Raw genomic sequence first — 25,366 nt, 5'->3', positions numbered from 1 at the left:
ACAGGGGCAAAGCTAAACAGTACTGGATTCAAGACTTTGAGGTTGAATCGTTTGTGAACAGTTTAACCCCTAAAGGTAAGCCATTGCCAGGGACCTCCTGGCACCATAACTATTTCATTCTGCTGAAGTTGTTATGGTGCCCACAGTGGTCCTTTAAAATATATTTATCTTTGATAAACGAGTAGATAAAATAACTGGAATACATCATGGTCAAAAACATTTTAGCAATGTATATTATACAAGAGACCGAGTGTATAATATGAATTCCCCTTCAATACATATTAGCACATTGAATGTATGTTTTATTTGTGATGATTATGGCAGGAGCTAACCTTTCTGTTGTGATTCCCTGGTTTCTAGATCGGCCCATGGTTTCCAAACTAAAGTTGCTTTGTGCTGTTCCTTTTCTAAACTCGACAGTCCTTTGATTTTTGGAATTTCGGCCTGGAACCTTGGGCCTATATTAATCCTCCTGAGAAATGAAAGCCATTGGAGCAGATTAAAAAGCAATGTGTATTGTTCTGCTTCCAGCAGCTGTAAATAAACATATACATAAACACATCACTCACATACATACATACATAATACACCCGCAACAACATACACACACACACATATATGTACACATTCTTACTCACTTGCAAGGAAAGTCTCAGTGAATAAATATAGAAATAGGAAGAGTTTAAACCATGGCCATACATGTTTGTTTATTTGTTTTTGTTTTTTTATACATTTTAGACATAAGAGTTTCAAAATGCCGCAAGGAACAGTACTCAAGCTAAATGCAAACCTTAATACGCACTGTTAAATTACATTTAAAAAGGAATTAGGGAGAATTTCTTACGGTTCAACATCTATAGTCTTCTCTCCAGGTCCTGGTGTTATGGGAGTGCTGCCTTCTTTAAAACTGTCTGAACAACGAGCAGAAGGTATTGCGATAAGAGGTCATGCAACATTACACACAACATTAAGGTTAAAGCCAGCAGTGCGTTAGTAAGAAAAGAAAAGAAAAAACTACATGCTCCACTTCGAGTCAGATAACTAGTGAGCATGTACACATGTCCAATATTAGTATCGTTTAGCCAAGAAATAAAACAAAATTAAAATTGGTGTTTGATAATCAATGGGAATTCTTGGTCACACTACACCTGTATTGCCTTACTCCTGAAATCGATCCAGGGCTAAATCTACTTCTCAAGAGTTTCTAGGTTTAAAACATTAATATTAAGGACTTTCTGGGCAGGGCCATGGTAGCACTGGGCACAATACAGCTTGCGCTAGAATTAGTTAATATTTAGCCATATTTACTGGCCTTTTATGCATTCCGTAAAAGTAAAAAAGTGATTGCTGCACTGAACTCAGCAGGAACATTGAAAGCTTGGGTCTTGCCGAGTTCAACATTTAGTAAATTGTAAACGCAATGAGTGTGGCAGCTGATTTACAGTAATGGGAAGGAATCTGTAGTTAAACAACAGAGGCTGGGTGTCAGTTGTACTAGCCTGAAATATACACATTGTTCAATGAAAGACAGATGGATGTTATGTGGCTATCTATATACCACAACAAGTACGAAGAATGGAATAATGCAGTTAATTATCTTATTCAGTTAAACATACTTACTAGATTGGCAGAGCAGTACCCTGGGGGTGGGTGTCAGAGGGGTGAGAGGAAGATGACCATTGTGAGACGCTGTGATGACACTGTTGAACAAACCGGATCCTTGCCGAGCAGGACTCAGCATAGGAGGTGGAGTATACAGGGGCAGCTCCTGCATTCCGAGTATTGAGTGGTCCCCGATGACACGGGGAGAGCGTAGCTGACTTTGGTACAGTGTAGCGCCTGAGTATGAAGCATTTATATTAAAGGAAGGAGGGGGTATGAAGAGTGGCTCTGGCCTGTGCTGATATTTTCTTTTTTCTGATTGGGTTTTGAGGATTTCCCCTGGATGGTTTGATTTTGTCCCAGCCTGCTGAAGTTTTCTGATGATGTCCTAGACACAAATGCAACAAATTCACAAATTGCTCTCTATCCAACTAAATAATCTTCCACGTACATGGTCACATTAGAGCCTTACCTGTGGTACCCAGCAATGCTGTATATATACCTGTGATGGTAAATCTAATATAGTGGTATAGTAGGTGACAGGTCTGGAATTGTTCTGCACGGTCACTAAATTGTCAGGAATCAACCAGGGAAATTACAGATTTAAACCAGAACTGAAAAAATATATTCCTCAGGATATTTCCTGCAATTTCCAGAACTCTGAAAGAGTTAGACTTCTTTTTCGGTTCTGATTCTTTTAGCATTTTTTTTAAATTTAAGGCCAGAGTAGCCAAACTAAAAGCATAACTAATTTAGATAATTTTTCCAGTTTAGCTATTTTGATCTTAAATTTAAAATTTACTTTGAATTCTCACTTTATAAAATAACCACGATATGTGTTTCTAGTGATTTTTACATTTTATTTCTCTTTAACATCTCCGACTTAAACATTACCACAGATACACTGTATGTAAATTTTACCCTACAGCACCCCCCCCCCCCCCCCTCCAAATATCTCCCCATCACCTAAAACCTGCTGAGAATCTCTGAAGCTAATTCTCTAATATCTCATGTTGGGTCAGTAGAGCTGTCATATATTATTCATATCAGGCATTCTGCATTTCTGTCATTACTAATACAGTCAGCTGTTCATTGTTCGCATTGAGTCAATTTAAAAAATCTTCTTTAAACCACGGTTTGCACTATTTTGGTATTCAAGATTTAAAGGGTAACTATAGTTCCAGGAAAACAAAGTTGTTTTCCTGGCACTACAACTCCCTATAGCGCCCCCTTTCATCACAGGCCCCCTTCCATGATGCAGAAGGGGTTAAAATCCCTTCTGTCACATTGAATACCTCGAATAAGGAATTTGAGGAATCCTTATGGTATCTACCATACCCTAATTTAAGGGTACACACCGTTTGTATAGGAGCACTGCACTTTATAGGTTTGTGTGTTGTTTGTATATGTCTGTCACTTACCTGATTCCAGCGCCGATACCCCTCTGTGCTGATTCAGGCTTTGCCTTTGCTCCTCAATGGCCATGCTCACATTACGACTTCCCCCATGGAAAGCATTATAAAATGTTTTCCTATGGGGTTTCGGGTGACGCTGGATGTCCTCATGCAAAGCTTGAGCACATCCAGCGTCAGTTGGGCAACTAGAAGTTGCTTAACGACCTGGAAGACCCTCTAGTGGCTGACTGGTAGACAGCCCCTAGAGGTGGAGTTAACCCTGGCAAATAATTATTGCGGTTTATTAAAAACCGCAATAATTACCATTGCAGGGCTGAGGGACCTGGGACACTGCACCCAGACCGCTTCAATGAGCTGAAGTGGTCTGGGTGCCTATAGTGTGTCTTTAACCTTGTGAACCTCTCGTTTCTTGTAAAATTTATATTAAAGATTTAGCAATTGACATCACTACCCTGATCAATCTAAGGCACAGCTAGAACATGCAATGCAAATGAGTAGGAGAACAGAAATATTGCTTTGATTTCTCCACTTCCAATATCTATGTTCCCTGACAGAATAGGGCGACATTGAGAGGCAGCCAAGATGGAGGCACCCAGTACCAGGATAGGTGTGTGGGGTTTCCACATTTAATTTCATTTTCAGACCTTACAAAACCATATTTGCTAAATACAGACGATAAGTATACAGAATATTGAAAAATTCTGAAAAAGGACCGGTTCCCTCAAAGTGGCACTGTCACCTTCCCCTGAAAAATTGGTATTTCATAAAGACAGAATCTTTATCAAATACTCATTATTACTGTGTTGCAATTTCACTGAAATTGCAACCTAGTCAAGAGATATGCAAACACAAAATAGGCACTACTTTGTGTCTGTATATTTCCTATGCCTGATACATCTAAACATTGGGCAGAGCTACCGCTATCTATAAGTGTCAACCAGTAACGGCAGCAGGGAATTGCCTTTATCTACGGAGGATCCCGCAGTCTCACTAAACCAAACTGTGGGGAATTTACAAGGGAAATGCATATATTCTAAAAGAACAGTTCTCCAAATATTTTCTACTTTGGTTATTTCTTTGCCTAAAATTTGCAATTAAGTGGACAGTTTCCATAACTTTCCAGTTAGTTAGTCACTAACCAAAACTTGCTGTGAAAAATAGCCAGACTGGAAAAATAGTTGTATTGAGGATTCTTTCCAATTCAGCTGTTTGGATCTACAAATTGCAATTCCCAGTCCAATGAATAACAACAAAGAACATCATTCTATAAAACCATCCCAAAATACCAATGTTACAGTATTTCATCTAGTCCCTTACCCTTACCCTACCCTCCACAACAAATGGTGGCAATGGTTGTAAGAGAGAGAGCTGAATTGTGCTCATCATGATAAGCAAGCCCTTATACATAGTGAAAAAGCACAAGACAAATAAAACCATACACAAGTAAAAACACAAAAGCCCCATTTGCTGCGAGAAAGAACCTAGACTCATTTTATAAACATTCAGATCACATGGATATTTATTCCCATATTTAGTGAATTGAAAACTAAAATTTTAAATATAGGCTAATATAGATAACCTGTGACTATAGCTCAGTTTATAGCCATATATTAGCAGAAGAATTGGAATAACTGATGTGATTAAATCGTATATAATATACTGATTTTTCTTTTTAAATATTTTTCTTGTAACTGCCCTGCTAAATTTTGTGTGGGAGCTTTTGGTCCTTCTGTCAGCAAACGGGTTAAACATGGCAACAGATAGCAGCAGAAAGAGAAGCACTCACAGAAGATGCACATGAGCTGACCGCCTTGGGGTGGGATGGCGGTGAGTAAGTCATCCTGGTTAGGATTGGCATTTCCTCATCGGAGACACAGCTCTCGGGCTGGTCCATATCCGTGCTGCAGTTAGGCTCGGACGGTGCAAGCTTTACGGGCACAGACACAGGCATGACGATTGGAGTGAGGCTATCCACCTCACTAATCTCCTCCTTCTCTCCTTCATCCTGTACAGATAATTAAAGGCTTTCAGCCCCCAACATACAGGATCCGCAGATGTAAACACTCATAGAACACTCATAGAATTTTCATATTGGACTCATCGCTAAATTTGCTGCTTAGTGGGGATTGTCCAAATTCAAAAATGAGATTCATATGAAAATGATCTCTATTGGATTACTGTAGCAGATATTGGACACTAGAATAACCAGGGACCACCAAACACAGCTTAGAGACCCTCAATACCTACCAAGCATAGCCCAGCACCTCTCAACAAGTGGAAACAGATCTGGCTGGGAAAAAGAATCATGCAGAACCTCATTTACTCACATCTGGGTATATAAAAGGGTACAAGTCCCTTGGTGTGATTCAGCCGAATTGAATCAGCCGAGTGAAGCAAATTATCTTGAGAATCAGCTAAAATTCAGCTGTTCGGGTGTATAGTAGAATAAGTTACGTGTTATTAAACCAGCTGAAATGCTGCAACCAAATGGCATTTATACTCACACCACTTAAACAATACATAGTTTGTTCTATATCTATAGCTATAACATATATGCCATGAGCATTAATCTACAGAAAGTATGGAATGGTTTTGATACATTTTCAGATTGGTGCAATAGATCAAACTGTCTGCTACCGACTACAAACCATTGGAGGGTCATGGGTGAATGTCGAGGCATTTATGATTACGAATGAAACATTAGTTTAGCTATACCTAAATCAAGGATGCAGACATCCAAGGTATCACGCAGTGATTTTAAAACAGAACTTATTCCCCAAGGATACCAACGAGTTTAACGTGAGTTTGGGCATTGACAAATAAGGTAAACACTTGGGGTGTATACAAGGAACGGAGTTTGATTTGCATTGCAATATAATACCAAATTACCTTACCCTTCCGCTTCAATGCCATAATTCACCTAACAGTGAAACTGGTTTCTGTGGGAGGAGTCTAATCATTCCCTCTGCACTGGAAAGACAATCGTGGAAGCTCACTATCCATACCCAGCCCAAAGGCAGTATTTTCCTTAAAAAGCACAGATTCCTGGTTTTAGCCAGGCAATTGGACTTACTATTAAATAAACCTTTAATTAGTGATGTAAATACCCACCCTAGTAAAAAAAGGTGGAGTGCTAAAGAGTTTATCACTTACCCTCACTATATAGATGAGGTATAGTTTCCTATAATAAGGAATACTAATATTGTGTAATATATCCAATATTGTGCAAAAAGATGTATCTCAATATTGGTGCACTCACATTTAACTGAACACACCTACTCAAGTGATCTGAGCGGTCTTAAGTGGCTCCCAGCTAAATGTGAGTGCACCAATGTTGAGATACATCTTTTTGCACAATATTGGATATATTACACTATATTAGTATTCTTTATTACAGGAAACTGTTTCTCACCTGTATAGTGAGGGTAAGTGACAAATTCTTTAGCGCTCCACCTTTTTCACTAGGGTGGGTATGTACATCACTAAGTGAAGGTTTCTTTAACTGTATTTGCCGTGAATGTGAGGGATATTCACACATAGGTAGTAGCAGCTTACTCATTAAAATACTATTTTTTGTACTAGCCAAGCGTCTATTACACAAATTTACTATTTTTGCAACTGGACTTACTGTATCTGGATATTATGCCCACATACACATATTATAGCATCGTGTTTAAGAATCTGCATTCCTCCAAATTCAGCAGATTGCTTACAACTACCCCAAAGCAAAGTATTTGGACATTTCTAAAATTATCTTTTTTTGACAAAACAACCTTATTTGATGAAAATGGTATTTCAGCTATAATCTATAAAACATCTGATCTCCCAAATATTTCTATAAAGATTAAATACATGAATAAAAAAATAATGTAGTGTACATTTACGCCAATATATTCAGAACAACGGTGTTAAAGGGACAAATGAGAATAACTGGACTGGACAATAGTCACCATCCTAATGGCTTAATGTAAGGAGGAACAGGTGTTGTGAGATGTCTGTTATGGCACTGGAATAAAGGTAAGTTTTATGTTATTTTCTTCTGTGTTTTGAATCTTAGAGTAAAGGAACAGACTAAGGTTAAAAATAGTCTGAAGTTTGTGTGATATCTATCAATCTCAGACTTCATAAAAAACGTACACTATTTAAAAAAAAAAAAATAACCAATACAATAACGCAATTGTGAAGGTGTTAAATAAACCTAATCTTTTCAAATCCAGTGGGATAGTTTTTTTTTTTTTTATGTGTGGCATACAGCAAGCTAAGCAAGAAACAAATCTATCCCTCCAAATGGTCAAAGTACTATGAAAAAAGTGCAGTTACAATATAAAGATGGTCTTACTTGTTTTAGGATTGGAGAGGATCTTACACCACCATGAGATTTCAAGTGTCCATTAAGGGCAGGTAAAGTTCTGAATTCTTTTAAACAGATTAAGCACGGGAGCCTGGTCTTGGAATCGGGTTTTTCGGGGTATAGTCCTCTACTGATGATGTTTTAAATGATAAAAGCAAAATTAAAAAAAGAAAACATTGTGGAAGAAACCAATGACGAAAAAGCGCCACAAGACAAAGTCATATCTAAATTGATAGTGTTACTGTATAAAATAATGATCTCTGCCAGGAATGTCTAACACTGACACTAAAGATGTCTACGAACAGAAGAATGACAGGGTTTACAAGCTTATCCATAATTAGTTATATTTTTAAAATATAATTGTCAAACTTAATTTATGTACTGATGCCAATTTTTTTAAGTATGTACACAACTCTCATTCAAGTATGATCAAATTGATTTAAAACGTGTAAGATTTTTAACAGAACCTTTTCCTTATATCTAACAATATATTTCTAATCATACAACATCCGTATAGACAGCTGGTTAGATTTTTATGGTTCAGACTGATGTGCATGTTTCTGTGAAATGTGCAAGATTGCGAAATAAAAAGAATGTAACATCCATAGAATTGGAAGAGATACCTATGCTCTGGAGACATGGTCAGTGGATGGTCATCTGGCATTTGCTGTAAAACAAAATGAGAAAAATCAGAAGAATAATATATAGAACATTTAAATATCTAGATAGATAGTGATATTGGGCTTCGGTGAATTGTCATAGAAGTATATATTTTTTTAGAATGATACTCACTGAAATGACAGTCACATACTCTAATTTGACGTAAAAGGTGTTTTATAGACTTAATCCAGGAATCTCAAACAACCGGAATAATTCATCAAAGTGGTCTGTTCAAAAGTGTTGCAAAAGTGTTACCAATGCCATGTACCCTCTGATCCTACTGGTTTCCATGGTGATTGCCATATTTCAGTACTTTAGAACTCAAATAGAACAGAGCACTGCTTAACAGACAAGCTGGATGCAAACAGTACATCACTGCACACCAAATTGTTCTCTAAAAGTTATAAAAAGTTATAAAGCAGCAAGCAAATACAATAATATTTGCTGACATCTACAGGGAGATACTGTGGGGGGCATTTTACTAAACCCTGGATTGCAATGGACTTTAATTAATTGAATAATGTATGCTAAAGTATTCAAGCTTGGAATTGGAAGAGAATTATGTGTTGGTTCTTCCCCCCCAACCCCACAAATTGTAAAAGTGCGTGTGTAGGTCCATCTGTGTCTGTTAAACCTTTCACGTCTTAGTGAGGCAGTCGGAGATTGAACACATTGAACTAAGGCAGGGCACAAAAGGACCAAATTAATGCACAAATGGGGAGTTTATGGAAGAACAGATGGGGGCCCATTAAGCATTGTTTTTTTTTTTTTTTTAATTTTGAGCAAAGCTTGGGCAGATATTATAAATGTTTCAACTTTAATAGGGTGGATTCCACTTGTGGGTGATTTTAGCCAATTCAGAGGTGATCTTGGTCGTTCTGGTCTGGGCCGTACTATTGTTAGTGAATTGCCCGAATATCCAAATTGCCACAAATGGTTGTCGCCTTAAAACTTGGAAATCTGCCATATAATTTAATAAGGCATTCGCAAACACAGGAACACAAATTATAGCTCTTAGCACTACCTCAGCAGAAACCAGAATTATAATATTTTTACATGGAAATGTGCTTATGATTTAATGCCGTTTTATTGGCAGTTCTGAACATGTTCTGCCCCCTCTATATAATAATGCCTAGGTAATTAATAACAGCAAAACCAAAAGCACAACAAACGATTCTATTTTACTCTATTACACTATACCTGAGGCCAAGCTGTATTTGAAGATGGATGATTTGCAAGGTAGGAGGCATCATGGATGAGGACAGGATGCTGAGTAACGGGATTTTGCATAGCGCTCATATCCTCCCTGTTATAATTATCCAACATATCTGCATTGGTAAGTCCCACCGTGGTGTCCATGATGGCATGGCTTTGGCCCTCACTATGGTAAGTCTTTTGCGGGCTGGCATCTTCCTGCAGTTGCTGTTGAATCATGCTTTGTTTGTTTAAGTTGCTAAACGGCTGAGAGTTTTGGTATACATAATGAGGCACAGCACCCAACTGAATCAGCTGCATGGGGTGAGACTGATCCTGTGCATAATGATCAGCCTTTTGACTGCGATCCCTGTGATAGGTCTGAGATTGCAACTGCATGTTATGGTGCTGCGTTTGCTGCATAGAGTGAGGAATCTCTGCCGCTGCAGCCTGTGTCTGGTAGTACTGGGGCAGCTGACCAGAAAACTGGCGCTGTTGCTGCGACTGATGCATTTCATGAAGAGGGACGTGCTGCTGCCCAGAATGTAGAGACTGCATGTAGTACTGCGGCTGATGCATTTGCTGAGACTGCTGCGTCAAAACCTGCTGAGTCTGCATTTGTTGAACAAACTGCTGCTCTTGCTGCATTTCGTTTACGTGTTGCGGATAATCATAATAAAAGTTCTGCTGAGAATGTTGCATAGTTTGTAGGAGATGCTTCTGCTGTTGATTTGCTAAGCTGCTCTGCATTTGCTGGGGAGCTTGTTGGTACCTATCTATGGTATTAGGATGGGTCTGCTGCTCAGATGTTGACTTGAATGACAGCAACTGTCGAAGTGCACTATCACTGTCCATTAGTGACGGTTGCTCATGGATGCCCTGAGATGAAGATTGGATTCTTAAATTATGCCTAGCAAATACCTGTGTAAAAGAGTCCAACTTGTGCAAGGCACCACTGGTCACTTTGGGCCGATTGTCACCCATCTGACAATAATATGTTGCCTGGTATGCATCAGCCGTTTCGTTTTGTGCCTGGGAACTCCATTGTAAGTTTTGATCGTAGCTATTTAAATGGCTTCTTCCTTCAATGTGGTTTCCTGAGCCTGACTGTGACCAGTTAGTCTGCCCAGCAGAATCCACTGGGCCGAGGTTTTTAGCTCTTGTAGGTAATGTAGCATCTCTAGTATCTAAAGACAAATGAGGGGAGGGTGACATGGACTCATTCAAGTCCACAGAGTCATAACTATGGTTAAGAGCCTGGTTATTTGCTTGACACTGTATGTGCTGGTAAAACACATTATCACTGCTGTTGGCTGACAGATTAGCCTTGTACAGCTGCTGGTCCTCCATTATGGCTGACAATCCCTAATTTGTTGGCTATGGCGCCCATATAGGACGATGTCCCTAAGAAAACTGGAGAAAAATCTATGTGGCTACGTATTGCAAAGTGTGCCCATTGATATCCAGAGTCTGACAGTAGTACAACATCCAGTGAGTTTTGTTCACATCTTCAAGTGAGTAAGAAATTCATACACATTTTTTTTACCGAAGATGTTCACCTGTAGAGGTAAAACAGATAATTTTAGCGCATTACATTTTTCCATATTTACTGGCATTTTCATTGAATAATTTTGATTGTTTGTTTTTGGAATTGGAAAAACTGTGGGCGCATTCTTCTTATTATTATTATTTTGACTTATTCTTCATGGTGACATATTTACTGGCTCCTATACCTGCACCTGCCAAATTTCCTTCAAATCCCGGAGCCGGGGTCAAACGTTGGGATTGCAATCAGAAAAATCAGATGCTTCTTGGAGAGAGGCAATGAAACCAATGCATTGATAATGTTCAGGAACATCACAAACACACACCATGATAACGTCAAATGTAAAAACCTTTGATTTTTGTATAGCTTAATAAGGAAATGTCTATTAACTGTCAGGTGTATTCTCAGAAATGGCAATGTTTATATCTGTCAGAGAAAGGGGACCTGGTCTATGCACTAAAACCATTACGTTAAGATGTACTGATTTTATAGTGTCCCTTTGAATGCACTTAAATAATAAATACATATCTCCAATAAGATACATTTGGGAGTTTTCTGATACTAGTTTGTCTTTTCCACTTTAAATTGAATTCTACTTGACCTAGTGACTACATTTCACCTGGTGGTAATATTTTACCAACTAGCATGGAAACCTAATGGTAGTCTCCTATTAATCTCTATGGAAGATGTAAAACGTCACAGCAGCTGCTAACATAGTTACACATTATCATTGGCTGCGTAAGCGTCAAGTCCATCAACTTTAGTCTTACACACATTTCTGTTTCTACTGCTGATACAAAAGCTGAAAACACGATTTGAAACAGTTTTCCACTCCGCTGCAAAATGAAGAAAAAACATTCCTTCCTGACTCCAAAATAGCAGTCAGATTGTTTCTAAGACCAATAAGCTGTTACCTCCCATACCAAAACGTATTATTACCATGAATATTCTATTTTCTCCAAAATAGAATGTTAAAATATTTGCATATGATCTGAAAGCACTGAAAGAACAAAGTTTTTAAGCACTGGATTCCACATCTTTATTGTTTGTACTTTAGAGAACCCTGTCCTCACTTCTGTAGGGAAATTACCTTTCTCCGCAGTCGCTAAATTTGGAATTTGGTGACATGGAAACAGCAGCGAGCCCATAACTTTAGCCTCAGCTGTTTTAAACATTATTGGCTTGAAGGTAACTGATAGAGCCAATCATAGCAAGCAGCCCTCTGTAAAAAAAAATCTCTAAGTAATGAATTGTCTCCAGTTTGCTTATTGTATTGTATTTGTATTTCTGTGATTATAAGGTTAACAGTCTTCACAGGTAACAAGCAGATAAATGTAGACTCCACATACAATACAATTGTATACTCTTAAAACTAGCAAGACTTACCTTTTTATTGAGCCACAGGTCTGTGTTCCTTAAAAGGAGATATTCTAAAACATGAAGAATCATTTCTATAAACTTCTTATTAAATGTCTTTCCAGTTCAAGGGGCTCAAAAGCAAAGATTCGTGTTCAATGACTAAAGTAAAATAAGAAGAATTAAACAATGGTTAGTAATGTTATTAATTTAGCAGTAGCTCTTCAAACACAAGGTTTCAGAAGGTTGTTAAATCAGACTACAGATAATTATTTGTTTCCCCTGTATGTGTTATTAATTTTTTTATACCATGGCCCAAGGGTTTAAAACTTGATCCTTACAATCGACTAGTTTTTTTTTTTTTTTGTCAATCTTTCTTTTATTGAGGCATAAAATTGCAGGGATACAGAATGAAGAGAGGGAGATGATACAGTACATCGTCTGCCTCTTTTTTATATATTAAGTAGAAGGATCAATGGCTGACACGTGACTGCATAACAACAAAATAGAACAACAAAAACAATATAGATTTTCGTGTAACTAGTGGATACTTAAGAAGGGTTAGTCAGGTATCAGGTAGTGAGTAGTTAAGCATTTATCCAAGTTGCTGCACGTTTGTATAATTAAGTAGAAATGTTTCGGGGTCATAAATCAGAAAAAAAACAAAAAACAACATGTTTTGGGTTTAGAACTATAGATAAACTGCAGAATATTTAGACCACTGGGCCCAAGGACCCAACAATAGAACGAACAAGCTGGCATCGCCACCGCCACTGGAGCAGGCAGACACACTGACAAATTTTAACAGTCGTAGAAAATCAGTGCACATGTTTAGTATTATTCAGAGTAAGCGACTGGTTGAGAGACGAGCAGGCTTATATATTTTAACTTACTGATAGCTTAGTGGTATGCTTGTTAGCTTAGTGACAGGTAAGATTAGCCTATGCGAGAGTAGTCGCGTTTTAAGTAGCATATAGGTATGCAGCAAACCTTCTACAGGAGTGATATCAAATGGTGCTCAGTAGGATGTACTTTTGGAGATTGTGCAATATATGATAACATTGACATTTCTGTGAATGGTCATAACAGGCTGGACTGAGCATGCTAGGAACCTCTTCCAAGTGCATAGTAGCATAATGGTAGTCGGCTGTACTGGCATAACCCGCTAGAAGATGCAAAGCAAGCCTACCCCAACCATCACTGGCATACAATTCAACTCTGTATTAGTGCTGCAGTTAGGCTTTAATATTAAGGTATATTTGTATAGGACTAGGTAAGCTAGGGTCTGTACTAGATCCCGCTCTACAGCAGTGAATACATCAAGAATCAAAAACAAAACATACTAGCTATATAAACCATTGTGTCCCTATTAACCCAATCACTACTGGAGTTGCAGTTCAGGGTAAGCCCTTCAGCGTTTAGATTTGTAACATATATAGTAATGAAAGATAAGAGCTCAAGTCCAGGTTAGTGCTGTGCTAGGATATAAATAGCACATTAGCGTAGGGTGTCTGTGCAGTCCAGCTAGGTCCAAAAAGGAATGGGGACCAGACCTGTAGCTTAAGTCCAGTTCCAGTTTCAGCCGACGCCAGTGCGTGGGAGCCCGCTGAGACAGGCATGTGGCGTCGTGAGACAGGTGCAGAGGTTGGCCTCCCTCCAGCCCCAGGTTCTGAGGAGAGCTTGCATCTCGTTGCCACGGAGTCGGTTGCTCACGTTGGAGTCCGGATCCTTCCCATGTTGGGGATAGCTTGAGCTCCAGGTGTTTCTACGCCGCCTGCGGCGTCGGGGCTTCAGCTGCTGTGGATGATGCCGGGAGATTGCCTCCCTATGTGCTCTCTGCCCAGGTGGGCCTTTGAATGCAGATACTCTTGGAAGCTTGATAGTTGTGCCCAGAGGGGGCCCGCTCTTTTCCTGCCTCTCTCCGCTCAGCTCACCTCTCCAGTCCCGGGCCGGTTCCACCGCGGTGTGAGCCTCCAATTTGGCCCAGAAGCGCTCGAAGGCTGCGTCTATGCGCTGTGCTAGAGAATCTATCGTGCACCCCTGGGTCGTTGCCGACAGCGTGGACTTTTGTTGGGCCTGCGTTGCCACCATCTTGCGTGTGGATGCTGCGGTCTGTGCTCGTGTCCCTTTGCGGGGTTACCGTTTGCTCGGATCTGCGTGGTGGGCCAGTGGGGACCGGGATAACCCCCGCCGGTCCAAAAGGGGGGGGGCAGCTTCAAGTGGAGGCTACACCGTCAGCCCTCGAACCGGGAGAGCGGCCGTCTCCCCTCGGCCCGAGCGCGGGTAGGCCGCAAACCTCGAGTCGGGTAATTCAGCGGGGGGGACCCTTACATCGGGTATCCCCAGGTGCAGCGTCGTCCCGTGAGCAAGAAGATTGCAGGCTGTGGGTTGCAAGAGTGAGTGGACATGGATTAGTCCCCGTAAATTGAAGCTTGGCCCGGGAGCTCTGGCTGAGCACGTCCAGGCAGCATGGCAGTCAAGCTCCGCCCCCTACAATCGACTAGTTTTGTTCATTTTCAGATTTCCTATCTAATGATTTTCTTTAAAAAAAATCTGTCTATGATCATAACTGAGCAGATTTGATCATTTTAACACGTTATGATGATGTTTAAAGTTTAAGGGAATCTGTAGTTTCCAGGACTTTTAATAGTCTGTTTACTTTTCCTCCATAGTTAACATTTTCTTTTCTTTGAGGGCCTAATCAATAAGATTAAATGTAGCAATCTACACATCTACCCAGGCACTGGGTGGCTCCATCTTGACTCCCTGTCACTCATTGTTATCAATGTTTCCTTTTTTCTGTTCTCCTCATTTGCATTTTGTGCCCTGTCTGTGCCTGAACTGACCTAGACTGTGATGTCACTTGCTAAACTATTAATATATATTTTAAAAGAAAACCGAAGTTAACAAATGTTAAAACTGATTGTCAACATTGTATTTAATGGTGCAATTTTCCAAGAAGTGACAGTTCTGCTATAAGGCTAAATATAAAGTTTTTTTTCTTATCTAACCAATAAAACGTGTAAAGTTACATCACACAGACCCGTCCACTACACAAAACTGTACATAACAAATGAAAAAACACAAACTGTTCCAAACTGTTCCAAATCCAAACAAGATTTTTCCCAATTTATAGATGTAATTTCCAGAAAGCATATTTTTCACACACATAAAAAAAACAAATGTCAAACACAAGGTCAGTAGATATTTGTGAGTTTTGTGAGTGTATCAGAGCATGGGATTAATAAAAATAACTTTAATGTTGCCTCAAACATCCTAAACTGATAATGAAAAATATGCGCCAACAACAATGTCAATAGTCATCTTTACAACAGCTGCGATGCTATGTTTTAGAAACATGTTTAAAAATTCAAACTTTCCCAGGAGATGTTGGGCTGGTGATCAGAAATGGAAATTGCATTGTAAAATAAAAATGTGTCATATCTTCTAGCTCGTATTATGATGATGGGAAAAACAAGAATACAAATGGAATGAATTTAACAGGGACAATGCCAACATTCCACCCATAGTGACTTAGAATCAACAAACAATTCAATCCCTAACTTATCCCTTCCCTTCTTATATGTCATCATACTTTTACATCATATACAAGCCAGTTGATGGCACATACAAAATTAACGGCCTATTTTGCATTTTCTAGTATGACTGCTAACACCTTTTTTGCGATGAAGCTTTTTTTCAAATGTGATGGAGGACGCACAAAGTGACACTGTAAGCATCATAACCACTAGAGTTTGTTGCAGTGGCTATGGTGCACGACATCTTTGGATATTGCTTTTTAACCCTGTTTTAAACAGTGTGCCTAAATGGGACTGGGGCTCCCTAAGTTCCCTAAGCTCCGGTTCCTCTGCTGCAGTTCAGATAATGCCCAAGTCTCAATTCTACATTATGCCTCCAAATGTATCCAAAGCTGGCCAGCAGATATATGCTGCAAGTGCTGGGCTAAGCTCTTTAATGGCCATTCAAGAACATTTCAAAGGTTACTGTGAAAGTGAAACATTATCATATCAGTGCTGAAATATAGGTGCCAGGAGAGACCTTTTTTGGGTCAAACTGGTCAAAACAGAATGAGAAACAAATGGAGGGAGGGCGCCCAAAGACTTATTGCACCATGATCACTAGAATACAATGTAGTGGTTAAGGTGCTTAGAGTATCACTTTAATGCATACTTCATCACAAGCAGGAGAATTTGCAGTGACGGAATGTTTATTAAGGAAATGTTTAATGGATACCTGAAGGTATAAAAGCACAGCACCCCTGAGTGAAATGCTTCTCTATACTCAGATCCTGAGCAGGGAATCAAATCCCAGTTTGTTTCACTAATCCCGTGCATTAAGTGTTTCATTTTACAATCATTGCTGTGATTTACCACCACACCCAGCTTTATTACTTTGGCGCACCCTTTACAAGTCGATAAAGTCTAGATATAAAAGGCTTTATATGAAACAGTACCCAGGGATACGCTCAAATATATATATATATATGTAAAAGGTATGGCGTCTGTCATGCATTCTACTGCACAGCGACCCTTGCATTTCTGGGAGAGCAAGTAGTGATAATGGTTAACCATGACAGTGCTGTTCATTTCAAGAATAGTTCTTCTAGTACTGGAGAGCCCAGATGTTTACTACAAATCCCATGATGCTTTGCATGTCTTTAGAATTCCTTTAGAATAACAGAGCTTCATGGAAGATGTAGTTTTAAAACATCTGGGGATCTACCTTTTGGGCACCCATGTTCTAGTAATTGAATAATATTTGACCCATTCAATACATCTAGTGGCAAGTTATTGCTTGCGTGACCCTCTAGGGTCTTTCACTGATTTACCAACATTCATGATTTTTGTTTGCACTTCTTGAATATGCTTTCGATACCACACCTTGAAAAATCAGGTTAAGCCAGTTAGTTCTGTAATTGAGCTAAATTCTAAATGTATCACAAGTTGTATCTTTATAGGTTTAGATAAGGCTCAGAGATAATCAGTGGATGTTTTTGTCAAGGCTGATGGTAGTTATTTGTAATAATGTTAGCAGTGAAAATGATCTCCTAAACGCAATATTTGTAAGTCAGTTTTATTTGTCATTTATTACATATGTTATGGCAATACACACAAACACACACACACACACAGACGATCTAAATGGCAATATATCATATTCAATGCCGCCAATACCAACACAATGTTCTATCCCAGTGCTTGAACAATATTCAGACAGACATGTTTAAAAAATGTTCAATGTATCTGGATTTTAAATACATAGAAGTGTTTCTTAAATGGACATTATAGTCACCAAGACCACTTCAGCTCAATGAAGTGGTCTGGGTGCCAGGTCTCTCAGGTTTTAACCCTTCACATGTAAACATGTGAAATTGCTATGTTTACATTGCAAGGTTAATCCAACCTCTAGTGGCTGTCTTCCTGACAGCTGCTAGAGGCGCTTCTGCGACGCTGGATGCGAAATTCACATCCAGCGTGCAGAACGTCCATAAGAGAGCATTGGGAAATGCTTTCCTATGGACTTTTAGAAATTGCGCAAGGCTCTTGCCGCACATGCGCATTCCGCTCCACTCGGGAGGGGGAGGAGAAGCCTGGCGCTGGATTAAGGTAAGCTGCTGAAGGGGTTTTAACCCCTTCAGAGCCACGGGAGGGGGACCCTGAGGGTGAGGGTCCCCCAAGGATGACATAGTGTCAGGAAAACAAGTTTGTTTTCCTGACACTATAGTGATCCTTTAATTACTATAGCAGTCCTCAAAGCGTCTTCTGAGAAAGAAAGAAAAGAAAGAAAAAGAAAGGAGAAACTTATCGGGTCCTGGATCCAAACACGCAAAGTAAAAATTTTTTGCAAAGTAAAAAATAAACTCTCTTGAAAAAAAGACAGACTAAAAAGTGACCTGCAGGTAGTAACCTCCAGAAAATAATTACCAGAAAACAAATTAAGGCCCGGTGTATGTGCGTATATAGTACACACAGCTTCCAATCAGGTGGAGGTTAGCTCATTCATTATACCAAGGCAATGGATAAACTGTATGTGTGTATAGTACAGTGGGGCACCAGGCAGCATCCTAACAGTTGGAGGTTAGCTCATTCATTATTCCAAGGTAATGGATAAGCTGTATTTGTGTATAGTACAGCAGCAGCAGGTATCATCTTAACAGTTGGAGGTTAGCTCATTTTTTAATCCAAGGCAATGGATAAGCTGTATGTGTGTATAGTACAGCAGCCGGCAGCAATCTAACAGCTGGAGGTTAGCTCATTCATTATTCCAAGGCAATGGATAAGCTGTAAGTGTATATAGTACAGCAGCAGGCAGCATCCTAACAGTTGGAGGTTAGCTCATTCATTATTCCAAGGCAATGGATAAGCTGTATGTGTGTATAGTACAGCAGCGGGCAGCATCCTAACAGTTGGAGGTTAGCTCATTCATTATTCCAAGGCAATGGATAAGGCTTCCGAATGGAAGCGTCTGATTGCTCCCTGCTCGCGCCCGCTCAAAATGACGAAATAGGGGGCTCGGCTTCACGAGGTTCCCGGCGCTGGAACAAGGTGAGTAAAAACGGCTGCCTGGAGTGTCCCTTTAAATTATTTACAGGGAGAAATTTACTCAAGGGAGAATTGGCTGAAATTCAAAGTGAATTTCAAATGTAAGGCCAAAATAGCTGAATTTGAGAGATTCTCCAAAATACATCTATACTTCCGGTTCAGGTATTTTGATCTAAAATCTGAAATTTACTTTGAATTCACCACAATTCTCATTTTAGTAAATGACACTGTTAGTGTCTCAAAGCATATTACCTAATATACTGCAGATATTAATGTATTTGTCCTTATTTACAGAGTTACAGATTTACAGAGTTTATAATATGTCTAGGATTTTGGTTTATTTTTGGTAATAACAAGTCTCAGAACACAAGGTGGAGAAAATTGTAAGCAATTTTAAAATTTGGAAAGTTTGTCTTATGTTTTATAGCCATCACATAAAAAAAAAAAAATCGCCACACAAATCTATAGATTTATATAAAGTAGATGTTACAGGCTATTTACCAAAGGGTATTTTGACACTTATTATGTAGCCATTTCTAACTGCCAATCTCTGCTAAATATTGTAATAAAATTCTGTTGCTGATTTTTAGCATACACACATATACAATAAGGAATTTTTAATAAGTATTTTGTAAACTTGATGTGTGCGACTACTGTACAGCTACAACTTCTGAGTATGATACCCTGTGCTTTTGCCACTGTCCTGTGAAGCCACAGCGCCATATAAGAGACCTGACCATTTCAGTCTTTATAGTTACACTTTTTATAGATGGATGGGCCTCTGTCTCGTTTTGGGTTATTATAGCAATTTGATTGTTGACATTACCCCACAATGGCCTACCATTTGTGAAAGTAGACACTCCAGGGTATTTCACATGGTGTATTTTGTGCCTGAGCATGCTTCCTTTTTTTTGCCAGTTTATGTCAGTTTGTGATAAATGTTTTTGTTTTGCACTTTTTACATACCTTTTACAATTTAACTGGTCAATTATTGAAATTGGATATGCACCACTGTGATGAAACCCCCCCAAATTAAGCTCAACAAACTTCTGAACAAATCAGTACCCCCAATACATGTTTTTGCCACTAATGAAGTTACAGTGCCATATAAGACCTGACTATTTCAGTTTCTACAATAAGAAATTCCACCAATTTAATGTGATGGGCCCATTCCACATATTGTGTCAATGTAGCAGTTTCACAGTTCAAATGGCCTCATAAATGCATCCCATTTTCGAAGTAGACATCATGTACCATGTTTGTCATATAGTATTTGATGAGCCTTATTATACAGACATTTTCGCACCAATTTCTTTCAATGTTTAAAGTACTATTTTATTTTTGTATTTTTTACATGCACATTGCAATTTTGTGATTTATTTTGTAAACTTGATATGTGCTACTGTAATAAAAATCACTACATTGAATATATTTCCTGATTACAGAATGAACACTTTGCATACCCTTGTCAATGTTTTTGTGATTCCGAGCTGATTTTATAACCTGTCAATTGCAGTTTTTTTTGTTTTTTTTAAATACAAATTGAAGATGGATCTTTGATACATTACTCCATACATGCATATCATTTGCAAAATTGTACAACATGTAGACTGTCACATGATCTATTTTGAGATATAATTCTTTTTTTTTAATTATTGTTTTCAAAGTTTGTGGTATTAATTTATTATTTTTACATATAGATTGTATTAATATAGTTTTATTAATCTCATGTGTCTCATTGTAATAAAATTATATTGATTATACTCAGCAACATCTCCTGAGTGCAACAATACCCCATTTGTAATCCTTCATCCTAGAACAAACCTTAATTCTAAACAAAATCATAATCCCAAATCTAACCTTAAATACAATATTACTTAACCTTAATCATAACCCATACCCTAATTCTATGCCTAATCCTAATTTTAACCTTAATCCTAATCTCAATCCTAACCCTACAAATAGTGTTAGAAGGATTCCTTTTGCTGATGTCAGCAAAGGGATTCCTTTGCTGATTTGAGCAGAGTGATTCCCTTTCTGGCCCTAATTCTAATCCAAACCCTAATCTGAACCCTAATCTAAATTATAAAATGAATTCTAAACCCCTTTTAAATACAAACCTAATAAACGGAATACTAGACCTAACATGTATTCTAAACCTAGTCTTAATCTATAAACCTAATCTCTAATTTAATTCTAATCCAAAAGGTTTCTTTCTAGTACTGATATTATACCAACATTTCGGCTGCCAAAATTCAGCCGAAAATGGGCCTATCCCGTTTCGGCCAAAAACAGGTCAAATTTGTCGAAATTAATCATTTTTGGGCAGGGGGGAAAGAACACTATGGGACAGGGAACAGGGGGTGGTGGGGGGGGAGACAATATGGGGCAGGGAAGGGGAGAGGGGAAGAACACTATGGGACAGGGGAGGGGGAAGAACACTATAGGAAAGCAGAGGGGGGGAATGAACACTATGGGACAGGGGAGGGGGGAAGAACACTATGGGACGGTGGGGGGAGAACACTATGGGATGGGGAAAGAACACTGGGACAGGGGAGGGGAGAAAAGAACACTATCGGTTGGAGGGGGTTGGGGGGAGAAACACTGGAACAGGGGAGGGGAGAAAAGAACACTATGGGACTGGGGAGGAGGGGGGAAAGAACACTAAAAAAGAGGGAGGAGAGGGGAACATTAAGCGGGGGGTGGGGGGACCACTAAAAAAGAAGGGAAGTTTTTCATATTAGATTAAATTCATTAAAAAGTCTAATATCAAAAATATGATAGGATCATTTGGGGGAAAAAAGTCATTTTCGGTTTCGGTTTTTGGCCAAGGGCATCCTGAATTTTCGGTTTCGGTTTCAGCCCAGAATTTTCATTTCGGTGCATACCTACTTTAAGATAAAACAGATTGGTATGTTGCTGCCATCTACTGGCTATTTTCAGTATGACAGCTTTATATCTTTTACATTAAGAAAGTGCTGAGAAAGCCCAGCACTGATCAAAATGCCATTGGGACATGGAGGGAAACCTTTCAGGGTCTTTTCAGACACTAGGGGTCTCCCTATAACCAGATACCGTGAGAGAATCACTGTGACTCCACATGATCACTCTGCTGCAGTGTTCGTTATGGACTTAAAGAGCTATATGTAGTGCTGACATTTAGCAACTCATTAAAAAAGTCCAGGGCCACTAAAAATGGACAGTGGGGAGCCCCTACTGATACATATTCGCATCTATTTTACCCTGCTCACACTACATTGCTGTGTATGGGGGATTACATCTCCGTTGAAAGATATTCTGAGTTCTGCAGGCAGCTCACCTGTCAGTCTGCGGCCACTAAAAATGGCCTCGACTGACAAAGGCGAGCCTCAGGTAACTATTAATATTCAAATTGCCTGGGGTTCCTTGGTACCAGCAGGGATTTAAACCCTGCTTGTACTTTTCCTACATGACGGTCTATGCCGTCACTGGTGATTAAAGTCTTGCACTGCATGACTGCATAGACCTTTCCTTTTTAAATAGGACGTTCAAACGCTAATTTAATAGAATGTATATTAATATCACTGTTTTTTATTGGGTAAGATAAATGCCCTCCAGCTGTTTGACAATGTAATAATCTTACCAACGTTAACAACCATTAGTGCTAGTTTCCATTACAGTATGTGATCCTGTGATCCCACTAAATATAGGGGAAGAGAAGTGATACAAATGGCAGATTTGTTAGGGAAAAAGCAAGCTGGGCACATATACAGAAAAATCATCAAATTATCATTATTTATAACAATATTACTTAAAGGGACACTATAGTCACCAGAACAACTACAGCTTATTGAATTTGTTCTGGTGAGTAGAATCATTACCTTCAGGCTTTTTCTTTTCAGAGAAAATGCAGTGTTTACATTACAGCTTAGTGATAACTTCACTGGCCACTCCTCAGATAGCTGTTCGAGATCCTTCCTGGGTCACGGCTGCCTAAAATGCACCCAAACATTCAGTATCTCCTCCCTCTGCATGCAGACAGTGAATTTTACTCATAGAGATTCATTAATTCAATTCATCTATATGAGGAGATGCTGATTGGCCAGGGCTGTGTTTGAATAATGCTGGCTCTGCCCCTGATCTGCCTCCTTGTCCGTCTTAGCCAATCCTATGGGGAAGCACTGTGATTGGGTCAGGCCACCACTTCTGATGATGTCAGCAGACGGCTTGTTTTTCTGAGGTAAACAGCATGCAGATCTACAGCTTCAGGCTTGAATACAGTAAGATTTTGCTATATTTATGGAGGCATGAGGGGCCTAGGGGGGCTAGATGGTGGTTTTAACACTATAGGGTCAGGAATACATGTTTGTGTTCCTGACCCTATAATGACCCTTTAAGTATTTAGGCTATAGTAAGTTAGCTGCAGTGTTTCCATGTGAAGGTGATCATCTTAGAATTCCATCACAATTGTCCGACCTTCAGTGACTGAAAAATGTAAAGGTTGCAGACAGCAGGTGATTTTGTTGATAAGGTCCATTTGTCCCTTCAAAATGTTCTTTATAATCTCCTGTGATGCTAAATGCCCTTCATGCTTTTATTCTGTACTGAAACAATGCTGGATAGACCTATTACATATTCACCATATGATGTTAACAATTTCTAATGTTATAAATATTGGCTATTACTGAGCTATCACTAAAGTAAGAATTGTCTGGAATTAAAGGGGAATTATAAATTTTGGACCAAAAAAGCCGAACTGAAAAATAAAGAAGAATTTGAGAAATTTTCCAGTTCTGAAATCTTTTTCTGTAATTTGAAAATCACTTTTAATTCCCAACAACTCACACTTTAGTAAATAAGGCTAGATGCCTGCTAGCTGATGCTGCCTACGAGACTCTTTTTTTCTCAAACTATAAAGTGTTTGCCATATCAGGAGATGAGTTAAAGTGAGACTACAAACTGGTGAATAGGATGGTACATGTTCTCTTTTTGACTTTTGAGGCTAACAGTGTGTTAATTTAGATCCCGAAGCTAAAGATCTTCTTCTATACTTTATTTCCTGTTGAGCGGTAGTTAAGCTATTTCCTGTCACATGAATCTTTCTTAATATATGTAAACAAGTCATATATGAATTTAACATCTTAAGATCCAAAAGGCCACAATGACTATAATAAGAGATGTAATTAAAGGGAAAGTATAAAACATCTGTGATAGGGTTCCAGATCAACTGACCATGGAGCGTCTCAGTGACAACTATTTTTATCTATGAGACGCCGACATACTCCACGGCGCTGTACTTGATATGCTTTGATATGCTTTTAACATCTAAAACAGCAAGGATTCAATCGAGTGTCAATCTATTTATTATTATTATTTATGAAGCTTCAACAAATGTTGCAGCGCTGTACACGTAATTGTAACCAGACGAGTTGGACACACAGGAATAAAGGGGTCTGCTCAACGAACTTACATCCTAGAAGGGGTGGGGTATAGTGAGGTACCCTTATCATACAAAAGGTATGGTAAGGTTAAATGTTTCTAGAAAAATATTCACTGAGAGCTTAGTGGGTGATATATGTATATATTGTTTAATGTACACATATATTTAAGAATTTAACAATAAAGACTATCTTGTGAAATATGAGACATGATGAATTATGTATAGAATCGATTTCTACCAGAGCATAGTAGTACCCTTAGATATCACAATAACAGTTAGGAGAATAAGGTAAGGAAAAAGCTAAAGGGTACAAGATAATGGAAGCAAAGAAATATAGGGGGGGATGAAAACGTCTCTGGATAATCAGCATGAATTTTACGCGCACTTAAAAGACCTACCCATAAGAAAGCATGAAATAAATGCTTTCCTATGGGGAATAATCTGATGCTGGAGGTCTTCATGCAGAGCGTGAGGGCATCCAGCATCAGATACCGGACCAAAGGTCTGTTTTATTTCAGGAAGCCCTCTAGTGACTGTCTGGTAAGCAGTCACTGTGGGCAGACTTAGAGCTGCAATGTAAACATTGCAGTTTCTATGGAACTGTAATGTTTAACACTGCACCATTGGCGGATCCGGGGGGGAGGGGGGGCAACGGGGCAATTGCCCCCCCCCCCCCCCCCCCCCCCCCCCGAGATTCTCCCCTGACGGCTAATGCAGGGCTGGCATTGTCCAAGTGCCAGCCCTGCTTTGTGCCTGCGGGGAGTGAGAGGACCCGGGAACTCTAGCCTGCAGCTCCTCCGGGTCCTCCTCTCGCGAGATTTGGAGCGTTGCCACGGTTACCACAGCAAAACTCGCGAGAGTGAACTCTAGCCCTGGAGCTGCGGGCTAGAGTTCACCTCACCACCACTGGAACCACCAGGGATTCACCACTGGAACCACCAGGGATTCACCACTGGGACCACCAGGGAACGAACATAAATATATATATTTTATTAAATACATTTTTTTTATTATTATTAAAAGGCCACCCTACCCTCCTCCCCCCCCCATACACACTGCCCCCCACACTGCACACCCATACACACACATACACACACTGCCCCCCATACACACACTGCACACCCATACACACACTGCCCCCCATACACACACTGCACACCCATACACACACTGCACACCCATACACACACTGCCCCACAAACACTGCCCCCATACACACACTGCCCCCATACACACACTGCCCCCCATACACACACTGCA

The 25,366-nt window shown here is 39.5% G+C and overlaps 1 protein-coding gene across 3 annotated transcripts in view; it reads right to left on the bottom strand.

Moving 5' to 3' along the window:
• The window catches only part of TRERF1 (transcriptional regulating factor 1), a 170,927-nt gene that overhangs the window by 24,652 nt on the left and 120,909 nt on the right, over positions 1-25,366 (bottom strand). For 2 of the 3 annotated variants that reach the window (XM_063443880.1, XM_063443881.1), the window contains exons 2-9: positions 12,155-12,286; positions 9,229-10,781; positions 7,992-8,035; positions 7,357-7,498; positions 4,804-5,022; positions 1,621-1,990; positions 845-911; positions 333-472 (exon numbers count right to left, since the gene is read on the bottom strand). In XM_063443880.1, the coding sequence (XP_063299950.1) occupies positions 333-472; positions 845-911; positions 1,621-1,990; positions 4,804-5,022; positions 7,357-7,498; positions 7,992-8,035; positions 9,229-10,572 (2,326 nt within the window). In that variant the 5' untranslated portion in view covers positions 10,573-10,781; positions 12,155-12,286. The remainder of the gene's footprint in view (positions 1-332; positions 473-844; positions 912-1,620; positions 1,991-4,803; positions 5,023-7,356; positions 7,499-7,991; positions 8,036-9,228; positions 10,782-12,154; positions 12,287-25,366) is intronic. The other variant, XM_063443883.1, reaches the window with a different exon arrangement.

The sequence above is a fragment of the Pelobates fuscus genome, chromosome 2 (assembly GCF_036172605.1).
Source record: "Pelobates fuscus isolate aPelFus1 chromosome 2, aPelFus1.pri, whole genome shotgun sequence".
Taxonomy (NCBI): Eukaryota; Metazoa; Chordata; class Amphibia; order Anura; family Pelobatidae; genus Pelobates; species Pelobates fuscus.
Note: the sequence above shows the minus strand (reverse complement) of the source record. Positions and strands in the feature narration are given on the sequence as shown.